Source organism: Trachinotus anak, unplaced genomic scaffold (genome assembly GCF_046630095.1).
Source record: "Trachinotus anak isolate AG129_WGS33_773 ecotype Australia unplaced genomic scaffold, CSIRO_AGI_Tana_v1 ptg000007l, whole genome shotgun sequence".
Classification (NCBI taxonomy): domain Eukaryota; kingdom Metazoa; phylum Chordata; class Actinopteri; order Carangiformes; family Carangidae; genus Trachinotus; species Trachinotus anak.
Window position 1 is genome coordinate 6355684 of NW_027273858.1, and position 12124 is coordinate 6367807.

The following is a 12124-nucleotide window of genomic DNA, read 5'->3' on the forward strand; positions in this document are numbered from 1 at the left end:
TCTTGTGTTTCTCCTGTTATTCTCAAATTGGACAGGATTGATTTCTCAGATCTTGATCTCTTCTTTTGCTCCTCAGGAGAACCTAAGGAGGGGTTTAGGAGAAGCAGGTCAGAATTCTGTGATCTCCAAATAAGATCTTATTTATTTCTGTGAGACAAAGAACAGAAATTAAAGGTTTCCTCTGGGATTCTCCTTTGAATGCACAGTCCACAATTACAATATAGTGTTCCATCCTCAAAGCATCTGGTGCAGAAAAATAACAGACCAAAATCGTCAATATTAAAGTCATTATAGAAGCCAATAGGGGACTTGAGAATGAATTTTTTTTTTCTAGGAGCTGCTGTGTGAGCTGCCCAATCAGCACACATGTGCCTATTCAGTCCAGCAGTCATTTGACCACCGACTTGCAACACTATGCTTTATTTGAGTTGAAATGAAAATGCAGTAATCCAATTTTCATTTTCATATACTCATGTGGGTGTTCTCTGGCCTTATTAAAATGAAAATTGAAGATCTGTGTGATATTTATTTTTCAAGGACTTAACCCCCTTTCACAGTGGACAATTTTCAAATACAATAAGCAAACAACACCCTCAGTCCACTGTATTTATGTTTACATGTCGCTATGCTGTTCTGAGATCAAAATGAAAATGAAAATGCAATCTGTCCTCTCATCAAGGCAGGGCATGGTTTAGGATGACACCTTCTGTTTCATCACACTACAGGTATTTGTAAAAAAGAAAAAAGTAAATAAAAAAAAACTAAACATAATGAAATATCGACACAGATTCTCAAAAAATTCTCTAATACATGTATTATAAATGGGAGGCTTTTGATCATTTAAAGTGTTGATTGCTGAAAGATTATCTTTTTGGGGTAATGCTGACACCCAATGGTGAGCTTTTAAAACTGCAAGAATCAGTCATTTGTATCCTTGAATTCCTTTATTTGTTACCCAAAATGTATAATTCATACAGATAAATTAGCAGCAGTTACAATAGCTATAAAAGATATTAAGTGATGATATAACACAAAATTTTAGCAGCCAAAACTTTAAAAAACTTTAAATATAGGGTCAAAACTGCTTTAAAAGAGCAATGATTAGGAGCATGAACCCATTGAACCCCTCATGTATTTAAATTCATCAGATCTATCTGTTAGGACTCCTTGGTCTTCTTGTCACTGAATAGTTCATATATGACTGTATATGGCTTTATGTTCAGGCTCGATGTCTGAATAAATGTGGGACTGATCAGATGCCTCTATCTATCTAAAACTTCTGCATAGTACTATACAAGATGCGCAATACAAAATAAATATGTATTTGTTTTATATTGTGCATTGCTTGAATTTCTTATGTAATAAGTTAGTAGAAAAATAAATGGCTGAGTGAAGCATTTTGCAGCATTTATTATTTACCTCTGTGGCAAGTATTGTAAGGTAGCACAACCCAATGGGCTTAATGTTGTTATGGAATTTTTATGAAATGTTTTATGCAAAAATCAAATCAAATCAAATCAAATCTACTTCAAAGACATTAGTGTTTGTAATGCTACCTGTTGCTAATGATCCTTAGATCATTGTATATGAGCGAAAAAGTGCTGGGAGACAAATGTTGTCAGTGCCTGATGGTTTGGATGTTGATAAACTGCATGTTGGTCAATGGACCTGAGCGAAGAGTTTTAAAAAGTCAACTCAATGCAGAGAAGAAAAAAACTAAATCACGTCAAAGAAACCATGAAACATAAAGCGGAACTATTCTGTACAGGGTGGTACGGACACTTTAGATGTTACAACCTCACCTCGGTCGGTCCAATCAGAAGACGCGGCTCTACGACGTCATTCCGTACGTATGATGAACTGTCATGGAAGCCCCCATGCGTGTATCTAAACTGTAAAAGGCACCCAGAGCATTGTCCTGTTTTCTACTCGTGTTTTGTTTAGTTTTTTTTTTTTAGATATGAGGTATTTACTTCGACTGGGGCCTTCGTTTGCCCGCCTTCACGTCCGTTTATGTCACCAGAGTGTGTACAACAGCCACGCAAACCCACGAAGAGTGGGAGTGGACCTTGGGGAAAAGTGAGTTGACTTTCCTAGCTTCTGTTCTCTTCCAGTAAATGTGAACGAACAAGGCATGAGTTTTACTGGAAACGGTTTCTGTGGTGTGTTCTTTTCCCAAGCAGCCAGAACAGACAACTGGGCTGTGTTGGTATCCAGAAGAGAGAATTACATACACTGGTGTGCAAAAGTTTGGGCACCCTTGGGCAAATTACATATTTGGTTGGTTTTGTTCATCCACCCTTGCAGGAAGCCATCGTAAAAAAGGGCCTTTCTTCTTGTGTTACTGCGCTGATACTTTTTATTTAATGCACCCTAATAAGCCAGTGCTTAGTAACCTCACTTTGGCAGATGTCACAGCTTGTAAACACAGCCTTTCTATTCTCAGTTCAGGATTTTTCACCCACTTTTCCTGCACACCACTTAAAGTTCTGACTTATTTAGATCTGAGCAGAATATTACCACCCCCATGCTTAACAAATGGCAAAGGGGAAGGTTACTAAGCATTCATATCCAGATTTTTACATATGCCATTATTACTGTTTAATTTTTTGAAGTTCATGAAGTAGAAAGCAACAAAGCATTAACATTTGAAAAAAGATTTTTCCCTGTTTGTTGTAGGGGTTGTATGTGCTTCTTTACACTTCAAAAATCAGCACGATATGTAATCTGCAAAAAAAGCATGTACAGCCGTTGCATGTAAATATGTGAGTGGTTTCGTTCGTCAAACATTGTGATGAGTTGTGGCCTTGTTTTTTTTAGGAAACTTGAGATCTCTTCAGGGAAGTTTGCCAGGTTTGCTGATGGATCTGCTGTAGTACAGGTAAAGAAAAAATGTCAACAGTTGCACCAAACAGGTGCTTGGTGGCCCCTGAAAGTTTCTCAGTGTCTACTTTGATGCTTAGTCTTCATATTTTCATGCACTTTATTCATCTACTGTTATCGTCTATTTCTACATCTGTCTCCTCTATATACAATATCTACTGTGTGTCTGTCTGCCTCAGAAGAGGGATCCCCCTCTGTTTTTCTTCACAAGGTTTCTCCTGTTTTGTGCACATTATAGGGTTTTTCTGGTGGAGTTATCATCTTATGTAAATCAGGGGTCTGAAGGATAGGGGGTATTTATGGTGTAAAGCCCTGTGATTTGTGATTTTGGGCTTTAAAAGTAACATTGACAATGTACAATATTAGTGGACATTAGCTAAATCTTTCAAGACTCCTATCATTTGACTTGATATTGTGTGTCAGTGTTGTATTTTTCCAGACAAATAAGTAGTTAATCAAACTAACCCAAACCAGCTGACACATGGTATGTGGACATGTGGCCCTTGCACAGTTAGCCCACATTGTAATCCAGTGCCCTGGTGTATTAGAGCTTGGGTAAATTAAAGCTTTTTTCACTGCTGCTTAAAATGTAGTAAAGCAGACTTCTTCATGAAAACAAATGCACTGTTCTGTAGGGCTAAACTGGGCAGTCCTAGAGGTTTGCTGTTATGTGTGATTCTTCTGAATTTTTGGATAACCTGTTCCATCTGTGTCTCTGTCTGAAGCTGGGGGATACCTCTGTGATGGTGACTGCTGTGAGCAAAACCAAACCTTCTCCGTCTCAGTTCATGCCTCTTGTGGTACGTTCTCAGAGTAACGTTCCTCGTGTTTGAGTCAAGTTCATTGAGCTGTTATTGATCTCCAGTCATGTTTGTATTTGATATAAATGGATTCCATGGAAGATATAAAGTGTTATCCAGCCATTTGTAACCCAGTCTGCCTGAGCTAGACAATAAAAAGGCATCCTTATAGATGAAATGATACTTGAGTCTGGAGCTGTTTGGTTAATGACTGTCCACTTTGATTGACAGGTGGACTACAGACAGAAAGCAGCTGCTGCAGGTCGAATCCCCACTAACTACTTGAGACGAGAGTTGGGCACCACCGACAATGAGATCCTCACCAGCAGATTAATAGGTGAATGACGTGTATCTTGGATGCTGCAGGTCCGTGTCCGTGATGTGGTACTGTGAATGTCTTTGACTGGAGCACTCTGACTAACTGTCCCTCATGTTTCTGGTCCTCAGACAGGTCGATTAGACCACTTTTCCCTCCCGGTTACTTTTATGACACTCAGGTCAGTTCAGTTTGAAAGTGTTTTCACAATGATGTGATTATATTTTTGCCTTGTTTTGCCTCCTGATCAAAGATGATGTAAATGTGCATCTGTCTCCAACTTTGTGTGTGCGTGTTCATGTCTGCATGTACTGCAGATCCTCTGTAACCTGCTGGCAGTGGATGGTGTCAATGATCCAGATGTGCTGGCTATTAACGCAGGTGAGTTAAATCTCAGTTGTCTTTGTCTTTAACAGAGCATTTTTTTTAGACTGTTTGCTTGAACAATATGTTCTTCCATCACAGCTTCTGCTGCTCTGGCCCTGTCTGACATCCCCTGGAATGGACCCATAGGTGAGGAATTATTATTATTAGGCCTCTTCACATATTTTGATTTACTGACTTTGAACCCTGGTTGTTTAGTTTCAGTTCCTGGGATGTTACTGTACTCTTCTTTAATCCAGCTTGGACTACTTGTGTCTTTGTGTTTTTGCAGGTGCTGTGCGTGTGGGCTTGGTCGATGGAGAGATGCTGATCAACCCCACCAGGGCAGAGATGACTTCCAGCAGTCTTAACCTGATTGTGGCTGGAGCCCCCAGCAGTCAAGTGGGTAAGTTGGCAAACGCTATAATAGTCCCAGCAGAAGTTCAGGTGTTTACTTACTGATAAAAACCTTAAGACCAGAAGTAACACAAATAGTCACTTAGTATTACTTCTTATGCATGATTGTGTCATAATGCTGTAAAATAACAGCTACTTATAATTCATCTGCAAAGTTAAATTCCAAGCCAGTAGTCTAACATCTCTGAATATATCGCCGTAATTGGTGTGATAAAAATGTTGTAACTCAAAAACTTTTATTTTTACAACTTATACAATTGTATCTCCAAATCTTTTGGCAATGTCACAGTTAGAACAATAATGTTTACTATACAAATTATTACAGAAGTGGATTATATAAATGTGATATCTTGTGTTACAATTTCTCCTTAAGAATGGGGGAAAACTCAAAATATAATAACACTGTCAAACTATATTAGTTATTGTTGTTACTACACCATCAAAAGCAAATGTTTTCACATCTTGTTGCCAGTCGTGTAATAATGTGATGATACCCATTATCCATCATCTGCAGTTTTCAGCTCTGCTTCACAGGTTATTGATTTAGCACCTCCTCCATACAACGCTTGGTTAATGTGACTCTCTGTCTGCCAGTGATGATTGAGGCGTCAGCTGAGAACATACTGCAGCAGGACTTCTGCCACGCGGTGAAGGTGGGAGTCAAACACACCCAGCAGATCATTCACGCCATCCAGCAGCTGGTGCGAGAGCAGAAGGTCACCAAGCGCACCCCGGGCAAGGTGTTCTCAGCCCCGACCGACATGGTGGAACATGTTCGACAGTAAGACCAATAATAAAACTGTTTTCCTTAGTTTCAGAGTGATGAATATGATACAAATGTAATTTAAAGAGCGTAAAATTTAAATATAGCTTCTCAGACTGTATTTAGATGTCATTTCCAGAACAAAACAAAATAACTTTCAGGCAATTTTTCTGAATACGATTGTCAGTAAATCAAGCGAAGGTGAACATTATCCAGTAATTGGTTAACATGTAGCTGAGCTTGACTTCTGTGAGTAACAAAAATAGGATTCATATGTTTTAGATGAAAAGTAATGATTTGTTTTTCATTTTCTTTCTTGCAGAGTAGCTTCTGAGAGAATCTATGCTGTTTTCACTGATTACACGCATGATAAGGTACCCGATTAGTTTTCAGTTCTTCTGTGTCTGTTTTGGATGCCTTGTGAAGTAAAATTCTTACTACTGTCACAGCAGACAGAATAATTTACGTGTCATTTAATCTGTGTTAGTTATTGGGAATGCTTATGTATTTCAGAAAAATTGTCTCTTGATTGACTGTAATGTTTTTATTTAGATTTCTAGAGATGAAGCTATCAATAAAATTCGACTAGAAACAGAAGAGGAGCTCAAAGGTAGGTTCATGCTGAGTATTTATGTTGCATGGAAGATAATGCTGCAGCTTTTTCTTCAAAGTCTGATTGAAAATTATGTGACAATCTTTTTCACAGTCATACATTCTTCATTACTTGTACATGTGTACTTATCTGTCAGTTTAACAGTATCAATCGACTTCTGTGTTATGTAGAAAAATTCCCTCAGGCTGAGCCCTTTGAAGTCATTGAATCCTTCAATATAGTGAGCAAAGACATCTTCCGCAATTTAGTGCTTAATGAGTACAGGAGGTAAGCACTGTCCACGGTGAAATGAGTGTACGTTGTCATGACATGATGTGCCTTTGTAAGTCATGCAAACATTGTATTTAAGTGTATAATATCAATCTTTTCCTCTGTGTGTGTTTGTGTGCTAAGGTGTGATGGGAGGGAGTTGACAGCTTTAAGGAACATTTCCTGCAACGTCGACCTCTTCAAGCCCCTTCATGGCTCTGCTCTGTTTCAACGAGGACAAACACAGGTGTGCATAGATCATCAAAAATCACAGTTTAAATTTGAAACATTAAAAAGATCAGAGATGTTCTGAAAAATAAAATATTGCAGGTTTTACACTTAATGTAATGAATTTCTTTGTTATGATTCTACGCTCAAGATATGTGGAAAAAAAGGTCATTCTCCTCTGTTTCCTGTAGGTGCTGTGCAGTGTCACATTTGATTCCCTGGAATCCAGTGTCAAAGCAGATATTATCACCACAGCTTTGAGGTAAAATAATCGCTCATTTTCACACTTAAGACCACACATTCATATTGTTAACATTATCAGGACAGTTCAGGTAGTATTGGCCCTTAATTCTCAAAAACAAGACACCACCTCTTTGATACTTTTCAGTCATATCTGGATGCCATGTGGCAAATATGTCCTAAATTATCCACACAAAATAGAATAAACCATTAAGACAATTTAACCCATTTTTATCTTTGTAATTTTTCTGCAGTGGTGTCAAAGACAAAAACTTCATGCTTCATTATGAAGTGAGTAAAATTCTTTTTTTTTTCTTTTGTAAAGTCTCATATATCATTAGATATGATTCTGTATGGACTTAAAATCACTGTTGCATTTAATTTCAGTTCCCTCCATATGCAACCAATGAAATTGGAAAGATGGGAGGCATCAACAGGAGAGAGCTTGGTCATGGTTAGTATTAAATGTTGTCTTCTTCTGATATTCAGTGTCTGCTAACCACAGGAACCTTATAGGCTAAGACTGTGTGTATAAGGATGTGGTTGTATTTGTACATGTTCATGGTTGTGTATTCTCAGGGGCCCTGGCCGAGAAGGCTCTGAGACCAGTCATTCCTAAAGACTTCCCTTTCACTATCAGGGTCAGTGCTGAGGTGTTAGAGTCAAATGGTGAGTGTGGTGACACAGTTTTTCATACAGTCGCTGTCTGGCAGAATGTCTCAAGCAGGAACATGTGATTACAATGTCTGAAAGTCTGCTTCTCTTTTTTACCACCTCACTATTTCCACCTCGTTATCTGCTCTCAGGATCCTCTTCAATGGCTTCAGCATGTGGAGGCAGCCTTGCACTAATGGATGCAGGTACCAGAGTGGGAATGCATGAGATAATTCTTGTACTGTTGATAATACGTCAGTAAAATGTTTCAAAAGTACTGTTCTTACTCCACTGCTGCAGGTACAATTTGATTTTCTAATAAAACAGTGAATTTTATCGAAGAAAAAAAAAACATACATTTTCAAAATAAAAGAAAGTAAATAATCATATATAATACAGTTGCAATTTTGAAAATATTTTATTAGTGTATTTAATATCAACTCTGTATTTCCAGTATTGGTATTGGTGCTTTCCAATAATGAAGTTACTGTCCATTTTACACCATAAAACAATGCAAATAATATTTATATGCTTTACCGTAAAGTTTTTTTTTTTTGTTTGTTTGTTTTTTTTTACAGTTTATTATTATGCAACTCAAAATAGCTTTTGCTATCTAGGAAAGTGCAGCTTATATGCTCACATGTCCAAATGTGTGTCTCCCAGGTGTCCCCATCTCCTCTGCTGTGGCCGGTGTAGCCATTGGCCTCATCTCCAAGGCCAACCCAGAGAAACCTGCTGACATCCAAGACTACAGATTACTAACAGATATTCTGGTAGGTAAGAGTCGCGAGTGCGTGACCAGTCATTTATCACCACCAAGTGAAAGAAAGAGTGTAGTTGAGCCACACAATTCAAAATATTATAGCCAATGTCCTTGCTTAATTATGTTGGAGATGTTGAATAAGAGCTAATTGTTATTTATAAACAGGGAATAGAGGATTATCTTGGAGACATGGATTTCAAACTGGCGGGAACAAACAAGGGCATCACTGCTTTACAGGTACTGCATCTGATAACTTTTTTTTTTTGTCTCACTCTGTAGCTGAAAAGAGCAGGAAAACTAAATAAATTTACCTGAACAGATAGTTGTGTTTCACTTGGCCCCTTTCAGTGTTGTGTAAATATAATCTGGTGCTGTGTGAACATTTGTTGTCTGAAAGGTGCTAACTTTGCAACCTGCTCAAACAGTATAACAGTGATTCTCTCAATGCCAGTTCTGGTTATTTCTTTTCCTTTATTTAACCTCCAGGCTGATGTGAAGATACCAGGTTTGCCTCTGAAGGTGGTCATGGAGGCTATCCAGCAGGCCACAGGTAACCCCACGTGACAGTGAAGCTTAACATTTAACACTGAAGAATAAAGTGAGTGTATTTTGTTGTGGTTTGACGGCCTTTGTTTCAATATTATTATGTTTCAGTGGCAAAGAGGGAAATATTGGGCATCATGAACAAATGTATAGCAAAACCTAGAGAGACTAGGAAAGAGAATGGGCCTGTTGTTGGTAGGTGTGTTTTTTTTTTTTTTCAAAATAATTAAATGTGTGCCTGTACATTTTAAAGGAGGAGGGACGTGTTTAGAACAAGTTTAATATACTGTGTTGTGATGAGGGTGAATTTTATTCTGCCTTCAGAAAATGTGCGGGTACCTGTTTCTAGACGAGCTCGCTTCGTTGGTCCCGGAGGCTATAACCTTCGCAGGCTACAGGCTCAAACAGGTAATATTCATGTAACTTAAAGTCCACATTGAAGTGAATCACAAGACCAAACCAGGACTGTGATGTCTTTGTCAATGAGATGTGGCACTAATAAAGAATCACATTAATTTTTTCTGCCACACATTAAACTCTTTGGCAGAATATAAAAACTTCATTACATTTTGTCTTTCTCCTTGAGGTGTCACAATAAGTCAGGTGGACGAGGAGACTTTCTCCGTGTTCGCTCCATCACCAGGAGCCATGCACGAAGCTCAAGACTTCATCAGTGAGATCTGCAAAGATGATGTGAGTCTCCATCACTAGTAGGGGCCTCTGAAAAACTGCATTTTTTTCGTAGTGGTAAATTCATAACAACAAAATTATGAATGGACCCCACCATGTGACAGTTACTGTGCCTAAATAGACTGACAGCACAAGACAGACGTATGTGTGTGATTTCAGCTGCATGTAAATTCCTGGCTGCACATATGATTAGTTTATTGACTTGAATATCACAACACAAACATATAAAACAACTAGATAATGAAATAAAAACATTAGATCCATATGATATGTGCATGAACATGTGTGTATATTTCTCTGTTTTGTTTTGCAGCAAGAACAGCAGCTGGAGTTTGGTGCTATCTACACAGCCACCATCACTGAAATAAGGTAAAATAATATGTTGTGTTGTTTACTCTGAAACTTTGTGCATGTTTCCAATCACACTGGGAAATTAAATCAGACCTTAAAAGTTTAAACAGATCCTAAGGGCTTTTCCTCCCCTGCTTCAGGGACATTGGTGTGATGGTGAAGCTTTATCCCAACATGAGTGCTGTCCTGCTGCACAACTCACAGCTGGACCACAAACGGGTCAGTCCATTTGCCTCTGCACACTGTTTGTCTGTGTGTCCATGTTTCTATGAGTGTTTTGTGGGTTGAAATCACCACTTACAGGTCATTGCTTTGTATTTCTGTCTTTTAGATCAAACATCCAAGCGCATTGGGTTTAGACGTGGGACAGCAGATACAGGTACGTGTCAGTGACTGCGAGCTGTATTGTTGAAAGTAGCCTCCTGTGTTTGCATCCTGGGCTGCTTGTCTCTAACTGGAGCTCTGCTAACAGGTCAAGTACTTTGGACGGGACCCAACAGACGGTAGAATGAGACTTTCACGTAAGGTGCTCCAGTCTCCTGCTGCAACTGTTGTCAAGACACTAAGTGAGAAACAGAGCATCTCTATGGGTTCAAGCAACAGTCACACGACCGGCAGTGATTTGTGACACGGCAACACAACAGGCTAACCTCTGGTTTGCTACTTAAATGGATTTAAACTGAATAGACTTTTCTGCAAAACAGTCCTGTTGAGAAATCTGCCAAACCGAGAGCATCAGATTTTGTCACAGACTGAACCAGTGTTGTACATAAAGAAGGTCACCCAGCTGCTGTGGGTATGGATGTGAAAACGCCACCGGACTCAACTGCGTCAAACACAGTGTCCTTCTTACACTGTGCTTCAGTGGATGTGCACAAACTGAGAAGAACCCTGAGATGACAATGAGTGGGTGACATGTTTTCAAAAATGTAGAAATGTATTTTAAGTGTCTACTTTTATGTTGTCTTGTTTTCAAATTTTCCACCTCAGCTTGCATTAACAGCATCTCCTTGTAACACTGTTAGATTTTCTGTCAGCCTCCCTCAACACAGTCATACATCACAGCTTTTATACAGTAGACAAAGTCAAATCTAACAATGGTTGTGTTATTTACATGTGTGCCTCTTGTCGTACGGGGGTTCCACATTTGGTTTCGGCTCAAACCTGCCAGGATCAAGATATGGACAAAGACAGCAAAGTGGGAGAAATGTGCGATTACTATCATTGATTTTTTTATATTCACTATGTGGTTTTTCATTTACAGTATGTTTGAGTCATCTGTAAATAAAACAATTACTGGATGTCTTGTAGTGTTAAAAGTAGCAGCTGCTTCTATCGCAAAATACTATGCACACATAAGGAACCAGACTTAATTCTGGCCTAATATTCCAATGCCAGATGTTGCACAATAAGCCAACAAAGACTTAAACTTTAAGGGCCACAAATTAAACTCACAGAGAATAAGTCAATACAACCAACTGACACAGTATAAAACCAATAACAGTAACAGTAAAAGTTGCTTTCAGACTATAAAACACGTTACAAGGTAGGATGAACACAATACAGATGTATAATAGATTTACTGAAAAATGAATGAAGACATGATAAATTGTTCGCAATTTGCAGACAAAGCTTCTGTAATTCTGCCTGTCTCAGAGGTTCAGGTGGGGGCAGACACAGGGGCCTCATCACCGGATGAAAGGCCCATGAAGACCGCTGTTTGATATGTGCAGGGTTTAGCCTGTGGGAAACAAAATAGTCTAATGGTGACAGTTTCCTACACCCATGGGATGTACAGTCCTGTGGCCAAGGAAAGTGGGAAATACCCATGTCAGGAACTGGTGCCCCATGGTGATTTATGTGATTGACTTTAGAACTGTTCACTGAAAAAGTGGCAGTCGGCCAGAATTTGTAGTGACTTTTGTAACTCAACTCCACGGTATGATCATTTTGGAGGATGTAGTTTGTGGTATTGTTGAGCTGTACTATATTATACAAAGAGTTGTTTCAGTTATTTAGCTTCCCCTCATTGATATGAATAGGGTGGACAAAATAATAGAAACACCTGTCTTCTCTGAAACAGTAAAAACTTCATGGAGGTAACATGTATTTCAGGACAGTTGTATTACACTGCATGTAATAATAAACTGAGGGGATGTTTGAATAATTAGTTTATCTCTTTGGCTAATTGGTCCAATTGGTTGGTGCTGGAAAAAGTTTAATGTAATGCTCTCTGATCCTTCATGGTTAC

The 12124-nt window shown here is 38.7% G+C and overlaps 1 protein-coding gene across 1 annotated transcript; it reads left to right on the plus strand.

Annotated features, from left to right (window-relative positions):
• The first annotated feature begins 1838 nt into the window (after nt 1-1838).
• On the plus strand, nt 1839-11174 carry pnpt1 (polyribonucleotide nucleotidyltransferase 1, mitochondrial). Its single transcript, XM_071480140.1, has 28 exons — nt 1839-2079; nt 2821-2881; nt 3609-3683; nt 3915-4020; nt 4131-4180; nt 4317-4380; nt 4465-4512; nt 4655-4768; nt 5374-5560; nt 5865-5916; nt 6095-6152; nt 6326-6422; nt 6549-6651; nt 6824-6894; nt 7127-7163; nt 7260-7326; nt 7452-7541; nt 7679-7732; nt 8190-8299; nt 8455-8526; nt 8776-8839; nt 8944-9027; nt 9157-9240; nt 9419-9525; nt 9836-9891; nt 10014-10092; nt 10205-10252; nt 10346-11174. Exons 1-28 carry the CDS (start codon nt 1961-1963, stop codon nt 10499-10501), a joined length of 2313 nt encoding a protein of 770 aa, XP_071336241.1. The 5' UTR covers nt 1839-1960; the 3' UTR covers nt 10502-11174.
• Nucleotides 11175-12124: the final 950 nt, after the last annotated feature.

Coding starts and splice junctions, on each gene's coding strand:
- pnpt1 (XM_071480140.1), top strand. CDS start 1,961: ATGAGGTATTTACTTCGACTGGGGCCTTCGTTTGCCCGCCTTCACGTC. Junction 2,080..2,820: donor GGAGTGGACCTTGGGGAAAA/GTGAGTTGACTT, acceptor TGTTTTTTTTAG/GAAACTTGAGATCTCTTCAG. Junction 4,513..4,654: donor CCCCTGGAATGGACCCATAG/GTGAGGAATTAT, acceptor GTGTTTTTGCAG/GTGCTGTGCGTGTGGGCTTG.